At 35.9% G+C, this 25881-nt stretch overlaps 1 protein-coding gene across 1 annotated transcript in view; it reads right to left on the bottom strand.

Annotated features, from left to right (window-relative positions):
• The window catches only part of LOC112048072 (probable chitinase 10), a 111196-nt gene continuing 85315 nt past the window's right edge, over positions 1–25881 (bottom strand). The window contains exons 6-19 of the mRNA XM_052884148.1: positions 24155–24278; positions 23339–23520; positions 22521–22648; positions 18389–18513; positions 17593–17706; positions 15751–15953; positions 11166–11383; positions 8972–9126; positions 7386–7557; positions 6686–6802; positions 4654–4789; positions 3729–3901; positions 2691–2892; positions 1–2007 (exon numbers count right to left, since the gene is read on the bottom strand). Coding sequence (XP_052740108.1) covers positions 1793–2007; positions 2691–2892; positions 3729–3901; positions 4654–4789; positions 6686–6802; positions 7386–7557; positions 8972–9126; positions 11166–11383; positions 15751–15953; positions 17593–17706; positions 18389–18513; positions 22521–22648; positions 23339–23520; positions 24155–24278 — 2264 coding nt within the window. The 3' untranslated portion in view covers positions 1–1792. The remainder of the gene's footprint in view (positions 2008–2690; positions 2893–3728; positions 3902–4653; positions 4790–6685; positions 6803–7385; positions 7558–8971; positions 9127–11165; positions 11384–15750; positions 15954–17592; positions 17707–18388; positions 18514–22520; positions 22649–23338; positions 23521–24154; positions 24279–25881) is intronic.

Raw genomic sequence — 25881 nt, 5'->3', positions numbered from 1 at the left:
TTATTTTACAAAAGTTTTTAATAATACTCTTACATCTCTTTTTTGTATCTAAATACAATATTTACAAAAACCTTAAATTATTTTTCCTACTTATAAACAAAATATATAATTCCTACATTATACGTAATATTGTCACAAATTTCGTTACTGTCGATATATTTCATCTAAATCGATACAGTAATGTAGAGACAGCTTTAGGCAGTGTCGTTGCTGATTTGAGTATTGATTATAAAAAGCTTGAAGAAACTAAATTTACAACTAATAAATACTATAACTATCACAAAGGCACACAAGATGATGAATTTGATGATCCCACTATAAGGATAAACTTAAATTATTTCTCATAAACTTTCTCTACTAATCTAAACTGTATCAAATTTTATAACATAGAAATGAATTTATCCAATTAGGTTATTCGTGCTTCTTCACTTCCATTCTCATTTGGCATTTGCATGAAGTTTGTAGATTAACGACTAATTAAAGATTCTTTAAAGTTTTAATAATTTTGTAAAAATTAAAATTGCCAAATTGATGATCTACCATTGTATGTGAGACTCAATATAAAAAACGAAAAATTTAGATGAAATGCGGTGAAGCGAAGACCAATCAACAATTTTTAGGTCTTCTTATTTTCGAAAAAATTAAATTAAAATTGTTCGATATTTTGATGCATTCCAATATTCATATCAATCATTTGTGCACCTTTGGGAGAAAAATCTTAATACAAGCCAATGACGATAATTTAGACTTCGAATTGCAATTCACTTGATAAATATATAACTTGAAGATCGAGATAATTTTAAATTTAAGCAAAATATCAATACAATCAATATGTTATTTTAAGTAAAATACAACTAAATAAAGCTAAATATATTTAGCATAAGATAGCTGTTTGAATAACTTAATTTTCGATAGGTGTAACACAATTTTCATAATAATTTTTGGTGCTAAGTTATCGCAAAGGCTTGTTATAATAAATCTACATACAAATACCAATAATGTTATATAAAAAATTTACATTATATCACACGAACCCTATCATCCGATATCTAGTGCTGATATAAGAGCCTTTACATATGACGACCTTGTTATGCTTAAAACTCTAACTAAACTAGCGACCAAAGTAATTCACGAAATAATAACTGTATAGATAAACGAGACTGAACAAGAATATGTTGTTGAATAAGAGTTGCATGTCAACATTAAACTCTTCATCAATAACAAAAAAGATAAAGATCGCTTTGCAAAATAACTTTTCAAACATGCAATTGGCTCGTTTGGAGAACTTGATAAAACTTTACATTAAAAACTTCAGTGTAGAAATAAGTCGTTACATGAAAAGGCTACGAAATCATTTAAGACCAATAAATATAAACATATTCAATATGGCCCTACAAAGGTCGATATAGGTGGTTTTTAGTTTAAAAATTAATCGATTATGGACGGAGTGTGTTAAAATGAGTATTTTGAAAACGACATCTTGAGGTTATTTTAACGGCTACTGATTTTGTATGAACTAAAACTTAGCTTAACCTTGATAGCTAATTTGTAAGCAGTGTAATAAAACTCTTTTGAAATACAAATTAAATCAACTAATCCAAACAAAGATTTACGCAAGAAACAAAGTAAGAAGACTCCTAGAAAAACTGTTAAGTTAATCTATGATCTAAATTATGGTAATCATTGTATGTATAACAGTTAAAATAACCTAAGCCGTATATCAATTTATAGATGGTATTTTAGTCGAATATCAAGGGAGGATTAGATACTAGACACTATTCTAAAGTTATCCTTATCTCCTAGCTGCGGGAGCCTGAGTGTGGTGCTGACAACCTTCGACGTTCTCTGGCCAATCGCAAACGTTCTCATTGTAGTTGAAGACCAGGTTCTGTGGGCACGGCATGTGGTGTTTTCTCTCACCCTCGCACATGTAGTACATGGTACAGTCCGCTTTGTCGGGGTGGTAGGATATGTGGCCGTCTTCCTCTTCGCAGGTGACCTCGTTGGCTGTGAAGCAAAGAAACGCAAATTGGTCATAATGTAAAATTTATAACTCAAGAACGGCAAAACCGATTTGACTGAAGATTGGAGACGTAGCTAAGAACCAGGAGACGGCTATAGGATACTTAGGGTAGTTGTAGGGTGAGAGTAGAATAGGATAGAGGTAGGGAATGAGTCAAAGCGAAGCTTGACCGGGTCCGCTAGTTACTAATAAAAATTATTCTGAATGAAATTGCCGCATAGATTTATCAGGGGCGAAAAAAAGCAACAATTCATTATTCATTGTGCATATTGAACTTCTTCAAAGAAACACATGCTACAAAACAATCAGTGGCGTGAACATGGTTGATATTGCGTGGTTGTTAATTAGGATAGGCACTATATGTACAATACATAATATTTAAAATTATTTTTCCAATCTCTATCTCTCTCCAATCGGTCCCTTGGTCAACCTTGGCGAGTTATCTTTTGGTATACAATGCTCCTCCATCAAGTACGGTCGCTGGTCATTTGGACGGCACTGTAAAAGGTGATCCTGGTTCCATGAGAAGACCCTACAGGCAACTCCTAACAAGTTAGCCCGCTTCCATCCTAGATTGCATCATCACTACCATCAGGCGAGATTGTGATCAAGGGTTAACTTGTAAAGAATAAACAAAGTGTATAGTCCAATTAAACGAAATACTTACGATTTTTCGTCGTGTATTGACTATTAGGATTCGAAGATTCATAGGGTCCGTCATACTCAAGCTTGACCTTGAAATCACCAAGCTCTTGTTTCATAGCAGTGATGAGCGGGTACTTTCCGGTACCACACGATCCTCTGAAGTCGTCCATGTCGATTGACCACACCATGATGCCTCCGAAACCTTCTTCTTTGAGCCACGCCATCTGAAAATAGAATGCATATGTTTAATCGAATACTCGAAGCCAGTGGACGTTGGGTTCTAAACTTTGTACTGAACCCTGCACCGGAAAGTGCAGTGTTGGTTGACCCCCAACTAGGATGGTGGATCGACGACATCTAGCGGGTTGAAGGTTCTGGATGCAGGCGGCGGTGTAGTGTTTGGAAGTCGTTAAAAAAGGTATATGTACAATAGTGATGATATAAACTTTGACTCAACAGAGGAGTTTACAGGTGTATTTATGTGTCTGTCTGTAGCATTTTGGTTTACATACGAATGATTTCCAAAACAGAAATCACTTTTTCGGAAAATGGTTTTATGACGAAAATTGAATTCAAAGATATAGGCATATTTTAGTTGAAATAAGTTAACCAATTATCTCTCAAATTATTTAATTGCATTTGAATGCGGTTTGGTTTAGGTTCTTTTTGATTGAACTGATTTTAAGAAAACGCCACTTAGCTAATCTTGGCGTTGAAATAAAATAATATTTTAAGTTCTTTAAAAAAATGATTAAGTACCTACAGGTAGAATAGTTTTGAAACTAATATATTTAAGTATTTAATATACTTAAGTTTTGGCTGGTGGGAGGCTTCGGCCGTGGCTAGTTACCACCCTACCGGCAAAGACGTACCGCCAAGCGATTTAGCTTTCCGGTACTCATCCTCATCCTAACAAGTTAGCCCACTTCCATCTTAGACTGCATCATCACTTACCATCAGGTGAGATTGTAGTCAAGGGCTAACTTGTAAAGAATAAAAAAAAAAAGTAGTTTTAATTGTTGATAACTTAACCATGCAATAAATAAAATAATCAACGTACCTTGGTCTTCAGTGACCTCTCGTCATCGAAGCCGACCCACTGGTCTCCGCGGTACGCGAAGGGCACCATCTGCTCGTTGTCCCACACCAGCGTGGTGTTGTCCTCGCGCAAGAAGTCGCAGATCTCGTAGTACGACATGAAGCCGGCTTCGTTCGTGAAACGGCTGGCAGCGCCTGTAAGATCATGCAATGTGTTTACACGTCACTCATTACTTTGCTAATTTTAAAGCAAACAGCCTTTTGAGAGGAATTTCTTCAGGCAGCAGGGGCGTAGCTACTGCCAGATTAGCCATATCAATGATACGGGGTCCCCGTATTTAAAAATGCCTATAGAGTTTCACCAAAAAATCCCAAAAAATTTGATCACGCATTTTGGTTTCTTTTGTGAGAAATTTTTACCCTGCATTTTCATTCAAAGATTTTCGCTCTAAAAGCACTTGTAGTTTACGTTAATGGGATTTTTTAATACAAGAAAAGTTATAATAGTAGCCTGGAGTTGGATTTTTGGTGGTGTCAATACACCCCGGAGCACTTAGTCCTAGGGGCAGACGCAACGGTTTTACATGCTCTCCGTCTTTCACCGGTTGTGTCTATTATATTATTTAAGTACAGTAAAACAGATAGCCCTGAACATGAACTCTGCCTCCGATTCCGGAAGGTGTGGGTTTGAATCCAGTCCGAGGCATACACCTCCAAATTTACATGCATTTTAAGAAATTAAATATCACGTGTCTCAAACGGTAAAGGAAAAACATCGTGACCAAACCTGCCTACCAGAGAATTTTCTTAATTCTGTGCGTGTGTGAAGTCTGCCAATCCGCATTGAGCCAGCGTGGTGAACTATTGATTGAGAGAGAGGAGATTCGAGCTCAGCAGTGAGCCGAATATAGGTGGATATTGACAGGAAAACAGCATAAAGAACTCACCACCACCAGACGCTGGGGCGCCGATGTCGAATTGAGTCTCGTTGACGAGAGTGAACGACCGTCCGTAGGTCGGCATACCGATCATTAGCTTCTCTTTAGGAGCACCTTGCCGCACCCATTCGCGAGCTGAGTAATCCTGTGGAATACAAGCTTCAATTCAATAGAGTTACATCATCACACTAATTAATATTATAAAGGCGAAAGTTTGTGTTAAAGTGTGTATGTTTGTTTCTCCTTTGCGCTGTGGCTACTGTACTGAAATTTTGAATGGAAATAGACTTTTCACTCAAATCCATGGTTCCCGCGGGATTTGTGATGGATGAAGCCGCGGACGGCCGCTAGTATAACAAAGGTGACCCAGTGTGTAGTAGGTACATAATATAATATGATTGTACCTTTTATATAAAATTCTCGTGTCACATTATTAGTCGCAATACTCTTCCGAAACGGCTTTGACAAAGTACTATTCTAATAAATTATTATATTGCTTGCAAGCTTGTTAAAAATTTTTCATACCATGCAAAACTATCAGGCAAAACACGTTTGCGGGGTCAATTAATATCATTCTAGGTTACGTTACTCTGAACTTCTCCTGTAGTTACTTCAGGGTTCATTTCATTTAGGCTTTACACGGACATTAAAAGCAGAAATCAAGGGCGTATGAGGCCAGGATTATTAATTAGTAAGATCAAATTATCACAATATTGGTAAATTTGATTTTACTAAGTTTTTTAATTTTAGGTGCAACTCAAAAACGAAATACAATAAAACACTTTTTAGTTTATCTATAAGTTTACATATAATATATCTTTTTAGTTTATATATAGTAAACCATAGATTTACGAGTCGGTACAAGTACATTTAAACCTACCTTTCAGAAACTAAAAACATGAACTTTTTCACATCAAAAAAGTTTACACTGTAAAAAATTAGTAGGTAAATTCACAATATTTCCCTGTATACTTATTGTTGCATCCAAGCTATATACCATACTAGTTTCAGAAATTGCAAGCATATTTATGCAGCTTTTACACATCGAGAAAGTTTCCAGTATAAAAAATAAGTTAATTTAAAATATTTCCCTGTATATTTTGTATCCAAGTTAAAGAAAAAAAGATACTTCGTACGTTCACCACCTGCTAGCAACTACGAACTATAGTAATATAACAGTTTAGAAAACTCAGTTTACTGTAGAATTTACTGGCCGGTAAACTGCAGGCGCTTTAGACTCGCGGGAAAAATAACAAGGAAGAACCTGATAGAAAAACTTCGCTCAAACCTATTAAAATTAGGGTCCACCCACATCTATACTGTTTTACCATGTGTAGTACATAATTTTATTTAAGAGGCAAAATAAAATGCGTGTTTTTGAACGTGCATTTTAATATTCTTATATATGAATAGTATAATGTACTGACATGTGGATTCTGTCATAGATTTTAAGTAGATATACGTAGGCTTAAGTATTGTACTAACACCTAAATTAAGTTTAATGTTAACTAACACTACTATGACCCCCTTTGTAAGTCGAAATAAAAGATTTTTATTTTTTATTTATTTTTATTTAGAATGTCGACTTATGATCTCAAAAAAATATTAAAATGAAAAATGGCATTATCAAAATTAAGTGGATACGCTGCACGGGATTATGACCTTGATTAAGTGATTATTATTTTATCTTATTTTTCATAATCTTATGAAGTATCAACTTGGTACCTTATAAGATTATGATCTTGCCTACTTATGTGACTAATTAGTAATTTAACTCATAATTACTTACTTTTCTTAATAATGTTGAATAAAGTTGAATTAAAATAATTCATTATTAATGAATTATTTTAATTATATTTGTACCTTTATGCCACATTGTAACTTTAAGGAGAACCTTATAAAAAAAGAAACATCTTATAAATTTAAATCTAATTTTTTTAAAATCTTATACAAAAATATTTTCACGTCAAATGTGGGCGTAGCTTTACTTACTCGTTTAGGTAGTTATTTAGTAAGCAGTATAAAGTTGTTCTGAACTTACCACGGTGAGTTTCTTCTGGTAGCTGGTGGCGGTCTCCAGGGGGAACAGGGGACTGTTGTGGCCCACCTGTCTCTCCCACTGCCCGTGGAAGTCATACGTCATCACGTTGATGTAATCCTGTACATATTATGACGTCATTGTTGTGTTTATATTTCATCATCATCATCATCATTATCAACCCATATTCGGCTCACTGCTGAGCTCGAGTCTCTTGTCATAATTAGAGGGATTAGGCCAATAGTCCACCACGCTGGCCCAATGCGGATTGCAAACTATATTTGCAAACGTTTTTTGACACAAATGAAAGTATTTGTTTTGAGAATCTTAAATATATAGGTATCTTTTTGTCAAATATTTAATTTTAAAGTTTCAAGTTATTCATGTAAATAGAAATATGGAGGAAAAATGGCTACTGTATTTTTCTAGTTATCAGATTTTATTCGACCTGCACGTACTATTTAATTTTGAAATATAGCCTTAACGGCTCAACGGTAAGAGCGGTCGGACTCATCACCGAGGGGTGGTGGTTCGATCCCCGCCCCGTTGGACTATTCTCGTACCCAACCACACACACACAGCCTTTCCCGACTAACTGGAGGGGAATGGGAATATTGGTCATATAAAAAAAAATATATAGCAAAAAAAATGACCCGAAATTAAAATACATTTCTATATACCTAGTGTAAATAAATTAGCTTACCAAATACTTGGAAATTTCAGGAACGTCGTATCCGGCGGCGATAGCTTCAAACGATGCTGGCACAGCGGCTGAGAGGAGCAGTCGAGGCTGTCCGGATGTCTTGGCCTCACCCTCGAAGGCCAGTCGCAGCTCTTTCAGAAGAGAGACGAAAGCGGCGCGGTCGTCTGCTCCACTGTTAGATGAAAGAAATTGTGAACTGATACATCAATTTTTTTTTTATGATCCGTGATAGCCCCCCCGATTCCGGAGGGTGCGGTTTCAAATCTGGTGCGAGTCCATGCACCTCCAACTTTTCGGTTGTGTGCATTTTAAGACATTAAATATTACATGTTTCAAACGGTGAAGGACAAACGTCGTGAGGAAACCTGCATACGAGACAATTATCCTTATTCTCTACGTGAGTGAAGTCTACTAATCCGCATTGGGCTAGCGTGGTGGACTATTGGCCTAACCCCTCTCATTCTGACGATGTGGGTGACGTATTAGCCCAGTGGATATGATGTGATAGCTTATAATACCTTCGATTCGGAGGGCGCAGGTTCGAATCTGGTCCGGGGCATGCACCTCCAACTTTCCAGTTAAGTGTATTTTAAGAAATTAAATATCACGTTTCATAAACGGTGAAGAAAAATCCCCGTCAGGAAACTTGTCTACCTAAGAATTTTCTTAATTCTGCTAATCCGCATTTGGCCAGAGTGATGGATTAAGGCCTAATCCCTCTCATTCTGAGAGGAGACTCGTGCTCAGCAGTGAGCTGTATATGGGTTGCTAATGACGATGATGATGCCTATGACGTCTTATACACAGCATTGTAGGTACTGGAACGTTAAATTGCTTGGTACCTATGTCTTTGCCAGTCGGGAGGTAACTAGCCGATTTACCACTAGACCAAACTTGAGCTAATTTAGATATTATGAAACCTAAATTATTGACCTGAGCTGGTAATCGAACCCAAGACCTCTATGTTGAGAACCACAGCATTACCAATTCATTGCCCCAGAGAGGTCATCGAACTCTATTATAACTGCATGCAATCATTTGCATTTAGATTAGAATACTTATGACTGAGCATACGCTGAGTCGATGCTATGCATACAATATGATGAAACTTATCATGAAGAATTTTGATTTAAGCTATTGAAACGATGGATATTTATAACACTTCAGAGTCAGGTCTCCCTTATAGTAGATGGGATATAGACCATAAAACCACCACGTAAGTCGAAGGCGGGCTAGGAGACATAGGGTGACAATGTTGACTGTTTAACGATCACTATCAGAAATGTCATTAATAATGACCAAGACGGACGACTTATATATATACATAGTTTACGAGACACGAGGTGTGAGATCACCTATTTACCACCACTGCGCTACGGAGGCCGAGGCAAATCTTACATCTCATAGCCCAGGAAGCTATGAGATAGTAAGATTTACTAAAAAATCGAATCAGGAATCGGATCGAGGAAGTTATAATCCACCACTGGGTCATCGAGAAAGATACGTTATAAATTGAAAAGTATAATGTTTCATGTTATGAATTTGGCGGATACGCTGTCGCGTATCTCGTGAGTGACATTGCATACCGCGGGTACTCCCAGTCGATGTCCAGGCCGTTGAACTGGTAGTCCCGCAGGAACTCGATGGCTTCGTACACGAACTGGTTCATGCGGAACACGTTGGAGGTCAGCTCTTTGAAGGGAGTGGAGCCGAACGCCCAGCCGCCGATAGCAAGCAGAACCTGATGAATGAGATTTTATTTTTACCCGACTTAAAAAAAGGATGAGGTTCTCAATTAGATGCGTATGTTTTTTTTTTTTTGTGTTTGTTACCTCATAACTTCTTCATTTATCAACCAGGTTTGATTTTTTTTTTTATTTGAGAGAATATACTATACTACAGCCTTTCTTGATAAGTACTGTTAAGTATTTATAATAAACTAGCGGATGCCCGCGACTTCGTTCGCGTGAAACTCGATGTAAACTTTCAAATACCTCTACCCTACCCTACCCCTACCCTACCCCCACCCTACCCCTACCCTACCCCTACCCTACCCCTACCCTACCCCTACCCTACCCCTACCCTACCCCTACCCTACCCTACCTCTACCTTACGCTGAAATTTTTCCTGAATTTTCTTTGCTATAAACCTCACGGAGCCTGAGACCTTTCCAACGAATGCAAAACCGTGGAAATCGGTTCGTGCGTTCTGGAGTTATAGCGTCAGGAAGGAAAACCCGACTTATTTTTATATAGTATAGAAAAAAGATAAGTCATGAAATGACATGCATTTTAACCGACTTCATAAAGGAGGAGGTTCTCATCTACCTTCATTTGTAATTTATTTGTTGGTAAACAGTACTCATCAAGAGAGGCTGTAGTATAGATAGGTCACATTTCATTTTCAAGAAAATCGGTTTGGTTTAATATTGTGTTAAAATCAAAATAACTGAAATACTTCTTTGAAATCGGTTCAAGTTATCACTTTACGCCCGCACAATTCAGTTTTTCACAAATCCTGCGGATACCATTTTTTACGGAATAAACAGTAGCCTGTATGTTGTTAAGTCTCTTTTATCTTACATTGAAAGTCACATAAAAATCGGTTCAGCTGTTCCAGATTGCCCAGATGAACACACAGACAAATAGACAACAATTAAAAAAAGTTTGATTGTGCATTAGTATCGTATAAATAACTATAAACTCTTAAGTCCTAGTAGTGCTATAATGTAAATGAAGTGAATATCAAGAGAAATGGGAATAAAAAAAACAACTAGACTTTTTAAGTTAAAAAGCTCAGACAGAAGCTCAAACCATTGTTTGGTCAAGATGTCTAAAGTGCCAATCAGTCTGAGATGAAATGCAATGCTACTAGAATGAATCTAAAGTAAAAAAAAAGGGAAAAACAATTCGTAGTGATCTTACGTACACAACAAGAAAGAAAAAAATATCAAAGGCTTGTTTACATAATTATCTGTGTAAAATTAACGTGTCTTAGCAAATATTTAGGTTAAAACTTAAAAAAAATCATTTTATGTGTCACTAAACACAAAATATTACTTATATAGAAGTTGATAAACTCAGTAATACAATCTTACAATACATTTGCATGAATGAATTGGTTTGAATCCAAATTTAAATATGAATTTATTCAATTAATGAAGTTCATCTGATACCGAAGCGATACGCCTCAAGACAAATATCCTAATCGGATTTCATCTCTAATTAATTGGCACTTCGCGATGAGTTTATTGTCTGATCAGATAATGGTTTTAGTCGAGTTTCATATTAATGATAGCGAATTACTGTATAATTTTCAATCAGAATATTTAAATGACCGTGATCCGCTGTTTTTTTTAGTTAAACAGTTAAAAGTAAACAATAACGTAGGACTATCGTAATATATGTAATAAATAATGTTTTATACATGGACATTGGACAATAATAATTAAGGGTGTAAATCCTCGAAAGCTTGAAAATTTCGGTGTAGTGCCTTTAGGAGGTTAACACCTAAAGCTACCACAGTCCAAACTCTATAGTTGCCCACCGTACTTGTGGTATAGTTCATTTCATGTAGGATGGTTCGGGTGACAGTTCGTTTCACTCTTGAAAGTTTGCCGCGATTCACGATAATAGTACGTATTATGAACAAATCTTGATGTAATGCTATCTAAAAAACACTATAGGAGTATGAATTGACAAAATTTAAATTTTTATTAAATGACAAAGGTCTGGTCACCACAGCTTCTTAGTTATTTTTAAATTTGGAATCGGTTATTACCTTCAAATTAGGGTTCTTCTCTCTCAAAGCGACGACCTTGTCATACATATCGGCATCTTTGTCGTCACCTTCAGCAAGTTTGTGGTCTTTCAGAGTGGCGAAGGCGTAGATGACGTGTGTGCAGAGAGTCGGGTCAATGTTTTCGGGCGTGAATCTTCCAGCGCTCGGCCGTTTTGCTGACCAGGATGTGAGGTAGCAGAGGATGTAGGGATCACGTCCTGAAAAATGGATAAAAAATTACTAGTTGAAGTACTATGTTGAATTACGAAGCGTAAATAGCTCAACCGATAAATAAGCCAGCCTCAGCTCCGTTCCATCCCTGGTTACTCCTAACTCGGTCTTTTCCGATTAATTAGAGGGAAATGGGAATATTTTTTATCTATACTAATATTATAAATGCGAAAGTAAGTCTGTCTGTATGTCTGTTACCTTTTCACGGCTAAGTCGCTGAACCGATTTGAACCAAATTTAGTATAGAGATAAAGTATACCTTGGAGCAGAACAAAGGCTACATTTTTCCCGGAATAATCCACGGATTAAAAAATCAGATTTGACTTGAAAGAAGTTGCGGGCATCCGCTATTATTTAAAATACATAGTTATTATGGCAGATGTTATTTTCATATTAAAAAAATTTGAGCACGGCGACCGAATCAAGAAATTTCGTAACGAAAATAAACCTAACAGCCAAGCCCTCCATCAAGTTAACACATTTCGACATTATCATATCGGCTCAACTGGATAAGGGGTGTGAAATTTTGGGGCAAAACTTATTAAAGAGTTCAATTCCAGCTCAACATAAAGACATTCGTTTTATTTATTTTTTTATTTACTCTTCTCTAGAGAAAATAAAACCCTGCATAAATAAAATTAAATAAATAAATAATTATAATTGCATAAGTTGATAAAAAATGCTATGCAACAGCTTTACCGGTGCCACCCTTTTTTATTTAGTTCAGTAACTAGTAGATGGCATAGTTATTACAAAATCGAGCTTTAATAATAAACTTGTAAGACTCCTTCTAAGCAAAGTTTTCATTTGACGCAGCTTTGACTTATTCTAATAAAAACGCCCATGCTAACATCACGACCGACGGAATATGAAAACTTTAATAATGTTTCATTAAACGTCTCGGGATTTACGGAATTTCGTGATAAATTTACTTCTTACGAGGTAGGCACTCGTATTTGAAATTCTTCGTTCAAAAAGTCAATTACATTATCAGATATCGACGAGACCAATAAATTGTCTGATATTAAATTCCATTAATCATCATGGTATTATTAATATCAAGTTTCTTCTTATATTCCAATATCGATATTTAAATTAAGATTTGTCAGCTACTTTATGTACTGATTTATTATAAAAAAAAATGTAATATTATTCTGACTTTTGATCGAATCTTTGCACCAAATCTATCTGAATGGGTTACCTACTAAAGGTCACAGTCTACTAAAAACAGACTGTGTCGGATTAAGGAGGTCTAAGAGTAGACAAAGCCGCGGGCGTTCGCTAGTTCTAGTATATAGGTTTTTTCCCTAAGCTGACTAACCCGAAGATAAAACATTGTGGTGGGTATAAGTTTCATCTTCCAATATTTTGTAATACTGCCTTTTTTCATTGGGTATTTTAAATAACTATCTGGTAGCTTTAATTATTTTATTAACTGGGGTAGTGTTATCACGAGCGTAGATTATGATAAGATAATTTCCTAATAAATTTAATTATATTAAACGTAGAAAAAATATCTACCAAAAATTGCACAAATCAAACATGGCTTCCATATATTCATAGTCACATACATTTTTGATGTTATCCTAGAAAGTTCGAGAAGAATACTCATAAACATTGAAGTACTTTACTAACGCCCCATCAAGAGGGCGTAAAACATAGAAGCGCTTGTCGGACTGCCGCTTAACGTCATAAACCTGGTAAGCCTAAATCTCGAGGCGCAAACTTCGTGCCACAATGTACCAAACACCTGAGAGCTTTGTTTCCCAACAAAAAAGGAAAGTTGTTCTGCAAATTCATGGGTCTCCGTATTCTGGTTGTTATGGGCCTCAACTTGAAAGCACTCGATGTCTAAAACTTTTAGTAACTATGTCGCGAGCGGTCGTTGTTCGCAGCCATTCTTGGCAGTTGGGAAAAACGGAGCACCTAAAAGTGACCCTTGTAACACCCCTTTTTAAGATCGGTCGCTTTTAGTGTCACGTACATACGCGAGGTTGGAGTTTTGCGAGTGGAAAATGTAAATTTATGAAAACAAAGCTGCGAAGCATGTTGTTTATTATGTATGCTGTCGGCTTAACGGGATGTGTCATATCTCCATAACACTGTTTAAGATGGATGTTGTCAGTTGCTTGTTGATTTACAGGTGTTCAAAATATGGCTGTTTATTGCGTGGTCATTTTAATGAGTTATCCTTGTTAAACCCGTTCAGCTATAATGGTAATAGCTCAATAACTGTACCTCAACAACGAAAGCTGTTTTCCATCCCCGCCGCTGGACTATTATCGTACACTCTCCTAGCACAATTTTTCATTCTAATTGTAGAATAACGAGAATATTGGTGATATTCAAAGATTTGGCAAATATTCTTTAAAAAAATTAAAAGAAGAAAGAAAAATGATCTTACTTACAAGGAAATACTCAACGACAAAGTGGTATTAACAAATCAAAAACAGCCGAATAGTTTCTGAAGTTATTTATAGAGAACACATAATATTAAGGGCTCAACAGGTATACATTTCAGGGAATTTAATTCAATTTCGAGAGGTCTTACAAGTAATTAAATAAAATTAAATCTTTATTTTAAGTCTATAAAAATAAGAGAAACAGGTCCTACAAGAAGATTCTGTCATAAAAACAAAACATAAAACTAAAAGAAATAACAATATAATTAACTTATCTTGTTTTACTGAGGTTCTTGGCGCATCTGTATGCTATGAGTACTCGTATTGCCTTCATTAAAACTACTATAAACATAATAAGTTAAGTCATAAAGTTAACATAATGTTATGGTTAAGGAATGAAATATGTAATGAACCTTTTTAAAAATAGTTTTCATTCTGTTTTATAAAAGATTCATTTTAAGTTTTTAGATAAAGAACTTAGAGCAATGGTAATGGAATTATATAACTTATCTACGTATCTGATTTTATTATAAAAGATTAAATGGTTTATGATTTAAAATTATGGGTAGATAGGACGTGATCTTTAGTAAACTTAAGAGTTTATATTCTCTTAACAAATTGGCTAAGGCCTGGTCTAGTGATGGGATTCGGCAGTAACTAGTTCTTACGCTAGCGCCAATAATGTACCATCAAGAGACTTTGGTGTTCTACCACGAGAAGAAGAAGAAGAAATACTTTATTTCACACAAAAATACGAAAATAAATTAAAAATATTAAATATTAATAATTAATAATTTAAACTTATAATTAGCATGCTAATCTCTACCAGGCAACTCCTGATGAGTACGATATCTTGAAAAATGCCGTCAATGGTGTGAGTAAATTATACCGGTACGTGTACTAGGTTCATCCGCTATAATATAGTCACTTAATAGGTAAGATTGATTTTGCAGTAAACAATGAAATATGCATCCAAATTCATACTAGCACAATTGAAGGAAAAACTATTAGTGAAATAAAAATTACGTGAAACATAATGCTAACGTGCCGATTGCTTTGGAAAAAGTGCGGAGAAAGTTTTCGCAAGCTGCCATTTGATATATGTATAACGTTTCTCTAGATTATATTTTGATAGCCTATTAGACGTGGTAACGTCTCAAAACTTTCTTGTTATAAGTACTTGGTGAAAGTTAAATACGTTCTTTCAACGTTGGTGACATATTGTTCAACTTCTACTGAATATTTGATAAAGGAAAATTTTCGTTTACATCTTTGTAATATGATGTGTCAAGAAAGAAAAAAGAAAGAAAGAAAATAAATTTATTCAAATTTAAAAGTTACAAACAGTATCCTTAACTAAAAAGAGCATGTCTGTCTGTAACCACAGGCACACAGTTAATGTGGAACCAAAATGTCTACAAATGCAAAAAGAAAATAAGATATGAACGACCGATGAAAGTTTTTATACCAAAAAATGGTTCCTAATCTTTTAAATGTGAACCTCCCTAGTCGATATTTGTAAAGTTTACTTTGAAGTTCCTTCTCTGTGTCTCGGAGAACAAGCGGGTAATAAACCCCAAGCAATATTAATTATTGTAGCGTTAATTTAAACCTTACCTGAAGGGGTTTTCTGTAACGATATTTTAATAAATGGACAGTACGTGTTACTAACTCTTCACTCTCTCCAGACATTAACAGAATTTAATTCGGAACATACTTTCGATTCGAATGACATTGTTCTAAAAATTTAATGCTGAATTCACTTAATCTGATTGACAAATTAGGGCATAGAGATTAATTATTGTATTAATAGTAGGTATATAATCAATTAATTAAATTAAATTGTAAGGAAAAATTTAAAGGCCAATTAATAAAAATAAATCAAAGAAATCTTGAGATCTTTAGAAATCTACATAACTCAGACATAATTTCTATATCTTTTTAAAACTTACTAGATTTGTCGACAGCAGCTAACGCGTTGTTCTTAATAATGCGGTTGATTTTAGTTGGCTTCTTGATCTTGCTGAGGACGTCTGACAGGCTGATCTTGATGGGTTCAGGCTTCACTTCTTCTTCGATGACGATGGTGGAAGCTACTGAAGCCCAGTCCACGTCCTTGGCGTCTTTACCGCGAGATATACCGCGTAGTTCTTCCCTGTTGACGTTAAGAATATATATAACAAGGAATTTTTTAAATATTCATAATTGAATTGTCAGATTTCCTAAGCCCTCATTTGCACGAGAATTTTTTTGACGGACGTTAAATAGCGTTTAAATATAGTGTGAAGGCAAATGAAGGTCTAATTTTAACGTCCAAAATTAAAAATGCAACACTGCTCGAAAAAAGCGACGTGTTTTAAAAATGCTCTCATGTGAACATATATATACTCGGGAATGCATTTGTTGTATTTGAACGTTTTTTTTAACGTCCGTTAAAAAGCTCGCGAATGAGGGCTAAAGAATGTGATAATTTGTAGAAGTTGGTAGTTTCCATAAATTGCAAGTTGTTTAAAATTTGGATGTTTTGAATTTGAATTTTTTTATCTTAGTGCCGCAAAAGCAGTGGGCGTAATACTATTTCGGTTCAATTTAAAATTATATAAACTGTCTATACCTATAATAATTTAAATTAAAATAACTGCTAAAAATATATATTTTATTAAACTAAACAGCTAGAAAACTTGTATCAGCTAAACAATAATGATAATGATGATAATAATTGTAAACTGTAATCCAACGAAAATTATTTTTCTTCAATAATTTTACGTACGAGCACTCAAACACAATATTCGAATATAGAAAACCAAGTGTACAAGCTACTTGTAGATCAAAAAATGAATGCGAAATTTAATAGAAATAAAAGAGTCAACGTTATTGTATCAAAAATATATTATTTGAAGTTGGCAAAGTTCAGTCTGTTCCCGAGAGAAATTCTCGTGATAAAAGTAAATTTTGATTTGCTCACTCCATTAACTCTCAAGACGAAATGTTTACGAACCATTTCGTTGTTTCTCTTCAGATGTAGATTAGGGTGAAATACTTCTTTTCTGCTGAATCCACTTAAATGACATAGAAAATTGCTCGAAAGTCGTAAACTTTGAGCTGGATTTATTCAAAGTATTTTATACCTTGAACTGGTATAAAATACTTGGGTTTATTTCCAGTGTTTTATATTTCCAACTGGTGTAAAATACTTGGAATTAATCCAGCTTTTAGACAGAGCTGTTACAGGACTTTAACTTAGCAAGCTTACTGGCATTTTGACGACTTCTCTAGCGCCTTTTTTATTGTGTATTCCCTGTAAGATCTTTAATAATGCTGTCGCATTTTCACCGGTTTGGGCAAGGGCAGAAGTTTTTCTAAAATCGAGCTCGAGGGCTATAAGAATCTTTAAGGCTCGAACATTAGATGAAAGGGAATATTTAAACCTATAGGGATTTGTGATCTAGTTGTGTTCGTAGCTTGGGTTAATTTTATAGTTAATTTTGATGGCGTCCGTGGCGCAGTGGTATGCGCGGTGGATTTACAAGGAGTTGGGTTCGATCCCCATCTAGGCTGATTGAGGAGGCTTCGGCCGTGGCTAGTTACCACCCTATCGGCAAAGATGTACCGCCAAGCGATTTAGCGTTACCGGTACGATGTCGTGTAGAAACCGAAAAGGGAGTGGATTTTTAACCTCCTAACAATTTAGCCCAATTCCATTTTAGATTGCATCATAACTTACATAAATGTGAGATTGTAGTAAAGGGCTAACTTGTAAAGAATAAAATAAGAAAATGATTAGTTTGTCTCACCTCATAGCACCAATGAGGGGGTACTTCACATCCCCACCACACACAGATCCGGAGAAGTCATCCATGTCCACCGTCCACACCATGGCACCACCGAAGCCGTTGTCTTTTATCCATCTGTAAATTTAAATAAAAGAATTATAGTAAAATGTAAAAAATATTGTATCTATTATCTATACCTAGCTACATAAGATGCAGTAAGTTTAGCATAATCACGAAGTTTCTTACTTATTAGATCTTAGCAACTTGTACGTCGAACAGCTCAATATAATTGCCGGAAAATTTTACACTAACGCCCTGAATTATGGGTTAGTGCCCGCAAGACGAAAATGTTGCCGCTCTACGTCATAATAAAACCGTTTCCCACGATAAATTGGCGAATAGAATTTATTAAACTTATACAAAAATATATACCACAGAAGGATAACTACATCAATTAATCTTAATCCACATCAACCTAAAATACGTTAGCCAATGGTAGTTCTTTACTAAGGACAAACTTAAGTTGGGACTGCAAAATCCACAGTTCTGAGCTGCAATAACCTTCTTCTTGGATTCGTTTGAAGTTGTTTAATCCATGTTGTAAGCGTACATACAACCAACCGTCCAGTTACTAGTGCAAGATCGCCATTTCAACACCTCGGGAACCCTACGACGAATAGTAATTCTTCAACCGTGTGCCTCCTTGCTTTATTTCATTATTTAAATGCGTGCGAGGTCTAGTACTTTTTACATTTCTTTTTCTAGTTCTGCAAAATGTGTAAGTATAGAAGAAATACTCTTAAGTAAAATTTCTTACCTCATCTTATTTCTGATTGATTTCTCGTCATCGAAGCCGATCCACTGGTCACCGTGAACGCAGTATGGCACTTTCATCTCGTCATCCCATACGTAAGCTCCGCCGTTCCTTAGAATCTCGCAAACCTTTGAAAAAAGAAAACATCATCTAACTATCATTTCATATGGAAGATGGGAAGGCCTTTGGAATGGGATGGAACTTGTGTGGACACCCTTGCGCCTTCACACATTCCTGACACGATGGGCTGTGCGAGCGCTGCTGCTGCACCAGCAGAGATCTTCAAGCGGCGCAAAGAGAGACGAATATCTTAGCAATCCATGGATTCACTGTGCGGGGTCGCGTGGTAGAGATAAAAACTCCGAGCAAAGATCAGGACTTGTGACCACTGGATGTAGTGTTAAGGTTTCACACCTTCATTCTTTGATATCCTTTTATATTGACAGGATATGAAAGGATATAAAAGAATACGTCCTCCGATGTCTGGAATGATGCCATTCGAACTACAGCGGAGATATTAAAACTGTAAATGCCTGTAAATTCAAAGACAACTATAAACTTTAACTCTTCAAACATTGACACTGCTTCTGGCAGAAATAATGCCACAAGCAATATCAAAGTCTTCTAAGATAATTCCTTAGACAAGTTTTATTTCAAAGAACTCTATTATAGCTTGGTAAATTCGTTCGTAACACTCCCGATGGTCCCGAGGGGGTAGCGTTGCCCCGTTACTTCATACCCGTGCAGTCCTTCTCCTCACGTCGCCCGCATATCATGAGTGTTATTAAAGAACTTGCCAAGCTATAGTATTATAGAAGAAATGAAGTCTATAGATAAACACAATTCCGTGGTTTCTATCCTCTATATTCCTTTCCATTAAACTTAATCGCTGACTTACCTTAAACATACATAACCGTTTCGCAAATTGCGTTCACCGAGGTTTGAAAGAAAATCATAAAACGTGTCATAAATTTTATTACTCATTAACTCCGCCGTTAACTGCTAACAAGAAAAAGCTGAGCTTTTAGCTGGCCTTTAACCTTGAAATTAAAGATCTTGTCAGTTAGTAAGTTTCTTATGAGACAGGGCTGTAATCCCTCGAAGATCCTCTTAGCACGTTTACACTAAACTATTACGATTATTTCTTACTAGTGGTTCCCGTTATTATAGGAATACGGGGATAATATATACACTATAGCCTTCCTCGATATGGTCTAACTCACACTGAAATAATTTTTCAAATCGAGATTAGCGCGTTGACAAACAATCAAACAAACTCTTCAGCTTTATAATAATAGTATAAGGCTTTGTGAATTTAAGTAGGTATCTCTTTCTATACGTAAGGTATACACGAAATTGTCACGATCGTTTATAAGCCTAGAAAGAAAATAAACATTTTGTTGGAGATATTTTTATTGGACAGATAAATGACAGCACAGAAACCTGAAGGAAGATTTGTGCGTGCGAGTTATATTTTTATTTATAGCTGTTGAACTTTATAAGCCAAGGAATCGGCTTCTTTTCTACCGTGAGAGACCAGATTCATTTTAGAGATTAACTAAAACCAGTTTAAAGTGACAAGACCACAAACATATGCAAATCACACCAAATCTCATATTGTCCTTACACTGTTTACCATATTATGCAAACATTAAGTTACTCAGATAAGACCTTGAACGATGACATTCTAACACGAAATCTCGTTAGAGCACACACACACTAAATGACATAACGGTGAAATATAGCGAGCGCGACAAAACTGCAAAGCGTCTCATTTCGAAGCTAAACTTACACGGAGAGGCAATATAATCCGAGCACGTGTGTGTATACAAAACAGTAAGTCTAAGCCAGTGGTTCTTAACCGTTGGTCTGTGTTTCACTGGTAAACCATCTACCAGTCTCGAAGATATCAGAATAAAATCATATATCAAAAATGGTTTGCGAGACCTTTTTGAAATGCTGGCTTTCAGTTTTTAGCTGAGCAATTATAATTAAAATATTTTTTTATTATTCAGTCAATACATTATTTTATGATTTAGGTATCAATTTAATAAAAACTATGCAGTCACAATTTTTCATTTCAAGTTTCAAGGTTTTTTCAAGGCAAGTGTTAATAGAATACTAGTAAAGTATTCTATCAGGTCCAGCGTAAAAACTTCCAAAAAAAAAATCTACCGAAACAAAAAATTTTCTTTTGATCTTTCTTAATTAATTAGAAATAATATAAACTAACACATTAATTTCCAATTTAAGAGAGAATAAAAAAAAAGATTAAGCTGACCTGAAAATTTTCAAGATATCCAATATTATTATATATATATTAACATCAAACAATATTATAGAGCAAAACAAATAAATATTAAATGGTCCACCGTCACTAAACGGTTAAGAACCACTGGCCTAAGCCATTTATCAAGTGAATGCTTGAAACTAAATTTAGTTTCCGGATCAATTTATAATACAGCGCCTTGTTGAACTAAAAGTTGGTACTATAATTTTTATAAAACGACATTAACGTGCGGAAATCTGCAATATTGGGTGCATTGTGACTGCTGCAACGTAATCTTAGTTCTAGTCTTTACATAAAGCTGAAGAGTTTGTTTGTTTGTTTGAACGCGCTAATCTCAAGAACTACTGGTCCGATTTAAGAAATTCTTTCACTGTTAGATAGCCCATTTATCGAGGAAGGCTATATATTATCCACGTACTCCTACGTCAACGAGAACCACGCGGGTGAAACCGCGCGGCATCAACTATAGCATAGTACTTTATATGACGTAGTTCGTCTGGGGATGTACTGCAATCATGCTTCTTTGCATGCATCTACCTAGATCTTATTATTGACGGATTTTATAGAAGTGACTTTAAGCTTTGGCTCATCACACCACCAAGAGTAGTGCGGCGGGTCTTGGTAGTATGATGAGGATTGCATGCCAATTTATTGTTCTATTTGCCCCCTCCATTTGTGTTTTTTTTCATTTTTTTTTTGTTTTTAGTACGTAACTTTTGTTTGTGCCCGTGAACCTTTTTAAAGGCTTTCACTGTAAACCAGCGTCTGAAACTACTGAATACCATGCTGTGTAGGAGACCTTTATTTGGTCAATGCGCTTTTTTTATATATCTGAAAGCTTAAGTTTTTACTGACCAAATCAAAATATTTTGCTTTCTATCTTTTTATTTTGTATTTATCTTATCTTGTGTGTGATGAAGTTTCTTCTTCTTCTAGATCAGTGATAATCTTTAATTTATTTGATTTCAATATTTTATTGCCTGACCATTCCAACTCAGGCATCATGATCCTATGCCGCATATAACTTATGAGCCAGAGTCAGAAAATTAACATAAGTAGATCGTATCTACGTATTGAAAACGGAGTACGACCTAATGCCGGTAATAATTTTTAATTAAAATTGCTTCGTAATACGCAAGTCAGTCGACGTCCCTTTGCGAATTCCCCGCTCGTCTGCTGTCGACTCGAGAATTGACTTTAAAGTCCATATTATGTTCTAATGGATCTAAAGCTTTTGGAAAACTTCTAACATTATTGTTCATCTTTAAACATAGCTTTATTACTAGCAAAGTATAGTAATATATATGACTTTAAACTACCTTGTTTGTTCAGTGATTTGTGTCTGCTACTTCATTAGGCTTTATCTTGAGTAAAATTCTCAGCCCGGAAATGTAAAGTTGGTGGTGTGGTAAGTGATGATGCAATTTAAGATGGAAACTGGAGGAGCATGAAACCCACACCCCTGTCGGTTTTTACACAAATGCCGGTAGGGTGGTAATAGCCACGGTCGAAGCCTCCCACCAGGACCTGGACCAATTAAGAAAACCTCAATCAGGAATCGATCTCAGGACCTTCGTCTTGTAAGCCCTCCGCACATACCAATGCACCACGGAGGCCGTGTTACGTAGTTTATATATTAGAGATCAATTGCGAGTATTTATTTTGGACTGCATCATCGCTTAACGTCGTAGTCAAGGGCTAACTTGTCATAAATAACATGTACAAAGAGCCTATTTATATGCACATCTCCGTGTTTGTCCTTTTATAATGTCACTTTAAACGCAATCGTGTAAACACACCAATATGTTGGCTGACCTAACAAAAAGCTACATAACATTTTCTCACCTCATAATACGCAAGGAAGCCGGCCTCTTTGGTGTATTCGCCCGCCTTCCCACCGCCGCTGGCCGGGGAATTCACTTTAAAGTTGTTCGGGTTGGACAGAGTGAAGGTTCGTCCATACGTCGGCATGCCTGGAACGTACATCATACTTAGAACGCTCCACGGTACGAGGGGTCGCAGATTTCTTAAAGGGAGTTTGTTATCCCTGGAATGTAAGGGTAGATAGTAGAACGAGAGGTTGCGTAGCCAGAATATCTTAGTCAGTTTAAAAAAAAATGATGTTGTCAGTCGGTGGACTCGTCGGAGTCGTGTTGGTCGACGTCAACGTTGAGGTGTCAACGTTGACGTCGACCAACACTGCGCATTTTAGTGCGGGGTCGTCATTACAGCACCAACCAACGTCCATCGGCTCTTCGAACTAATCATACCAGGATATTGTAAAATAACAATTACATACTCGTAGGTAATCTTTACTCCTTTTATCGTCCTTATTTAGTAACTTGGGTTTATTCTCGGTAGTCCTTGTAGGCTGTAGACCCTAAAGGCTCCCGTGGTGCCTTCGAGACATAATTGTTTATTACTTTCTTAATTGTTGCATCCATCAAAATATAGAATTTTCGAGTAATTTTTTCATGGTACACCTGGTTTTCTAGTTATACCAGAATATTGCAAAGTACTAGTAACAATTACATAATCTTTTCTTTTTTATCGCCCTTAATCCCTATACTTTTTTTAGTCTGTACTCTTTTATTCGATGTACCCATCTAATGTATGATGAAATCTCGAGTAATTTCTCCTTAATAGACTTAGTTCTTACGTACCAATAATAAGTTTGTCTTTAGGTGCTCCAAGCTTCGCCCACAGATGGGCGGCGTGGTCAACGGAGAGCTGTTTCCTCCACTCCGAGTCAGAAGAGGGAGAGTACAGGGGAGCGTTGTGGCCGGTCTCTCTCTCCCATTTGCCGTGGAAATCGTAAGCCATCACGTTGATGAAGTCAAGGTAGCTGTGGGAAGAATTTTAGAAGTGAAAAATCAGGGAATATTTTTGATATTTAATCATTTATTTTATAACCAACAAAAGGTGCCATGTATCAAAACAACACTTTTACCCCAAACCTCTGATTGCGAAGATTGGTGGCTCAAACAATGGTAACTTAGGGCAAGCTAAAGACACAATATGCGCTCTTAATGATTACTGCCTTCTTTATATTTTGATCCATTAGATGTCGGTGGAAGTTTTTTGCTAGAAAGCAAACGTCTATTGAAAGAATACAGTCTCCGTTATTCTAAAGCCCGCACCTGATCCAAAAATTAGCGATGCTTTAAAAATAGTCTTACTTGATCTGATCTTTCAGATTTCTCAATTTCTTGTAGACACATTAGTTAAAGAACGACTTCCCGAAATCTAAATATTTATAGGCGAAAGGTCATTTATCACGAAATCGCTAAACCACTTGATGTACAAAGTTGAAATTCCCAAACACAACAGCCACAAATGCCGCTACAAGAAGCAAGAAGGGGCCACAAAAGTAGCTGAAGCGCGCGGAGCCCTTAGATTGGATTTTGCGAGAGAGCCGGATTGAAGAGATCAAGGTCGGCCGAAGTCGTGGGCGTCCGCTTATAGAAGTTATAACTCACCTAGCAACAGCAGGTACGTCGTATCCACTCTTGATGTTGTCGGGTCCGACAGGCACCGCAGCGGTGAGGAGGAGACGGGGCTTCTTGACTTCTTGCGCTTCTGCTTCGAATGCTTCGCGGAGTTCTGTGGACAATGGTAATAAAATTTAGATATAAAACACAGATTTGTCAAGAGCACAAAAAGTTTTCTGCCATCCATCAAACTTCAGTTTGAAAAATGCGGCAGATTATGTATAAAATTATATTTCCCTAGGAATTCTGGTATAAAGTTTATCTCACATTAAAGCTTGTATAAAGTCTTAATGTTCCGAAGATTCCTTAAAGGGTTTATATGAATCTCCGAACTCGACAAAATTCAAAATCAAATTTCCTCGAGTTCGAGGTACTTTTAAGATGAGCTTTTTACTCGAATAGGTGTAAATACATCAAGACACTGGTAAATCGCCAAAACATATATATTTTCTAATCTCTCATTATTCCTACCATCTGTCTTGAAAGATATGAATACAAATCCCTAGAGATTAATATTTCTGAAATAATTAGATTTCAAAATTGTCCAAGACATTGGAAATTTCATTAATGATGCAAAAAGGTTTTTTAATATAACACACAAAGCAGGTCTATGTGACTACAGAAGAATGATTACATATGAAATTTGGGCCCAAGAGAACAAGATCTCGAACTAATGCGAAAATAATTGCAACTCCCGACAAGAGGGACATTTGCGAAGGAATTTTAGAAAGGCCCGTCTAAATGTAGCAAGGACAATGCGGTTTGACTAATGCCTAGGTAACTTATACCCGCATCACTCGTGATACTCCTATTATTAATAAAAACTGTGAAAAGGTTGCTTATAATACTTTTGTGACTAGGCTGGTAATAATACTTGTATTTATTACGACGACCGCGTCTTCGTCCGCGTGTAATTTAGTTTTTAACAAAAACCTCGGGAACCATGGATTTTTCCGAAATGAATTGTAGACTATGTGTTACTAAAGGGTATTATCTATCTTTGTTTTAGCCAAATCGGTTCAGTATTTGCGACATCCATACAAACTTTTGCATTTATAATATTAGTAGGATTCTGCAATGTGTTACCTATACACAACTTCGGGTAAAGGATATTGCTTAGCGGATACATAAAAAAGTAGGCCTAGAAATCGAGTCATCAAATATGGATTAACGAATTGTTAATAATAGATACTTAAATCCACTTTAGTGCAAAATAAAGCAACATACACTTTTTATAAAATATTCCTTAATGTCCATTAAAATGTAATTATTACTGAAATCGAGGTTAAAACATTGCTATGAATTACATTAAACGTTTCATAAAATTACAATTTGGCCAATGTTTTTTCTTTATAAACTTGAAGCCAGTGATAGGCTGAAAAATTATAATTCTTTCTTCAGAACTCACACGGAAATTGAAGTTTTTTAATTTATCATGCTGAGCTCGAGTCTCCTCTTAGAATGAGAGACCATATAGAGGATTGTTCCACCACGCTGGCCAAATGCGGATTGGCAGATTTCACACACGCAGAGAATTACGAAATTTGAGGCAGAGGTTATCACTGGGCTATCACGGCTCTTATTAAAATTCTTGCAAAAACCTAAATATTAAATTACAATGAAATAAATCCTTTAAATCATCCTGAGACCACCAAAATATTCGTGACAAACTTTACTAAGAGCTTTAATATCGACCTTGAAAGAATAACAGTGTT

The sequence above is a fragment of the Bicyclus anynana genome, chromosome 11 (genome assembly GCF_947172395.1).
Source record: "Bicyclus anynana chromosome 11, ilBicAnyn1.1, whole genome shotgun sequence".
NCBI lineage: Eukaryota > Metazoa > Arthropoda > Insecta > Lepidoptera > Nymphalidae > Bicyclus > Bicyclus anynana.
This window is presented reverse-complemented; position numbering and strand designations above follow the sequence as displayed.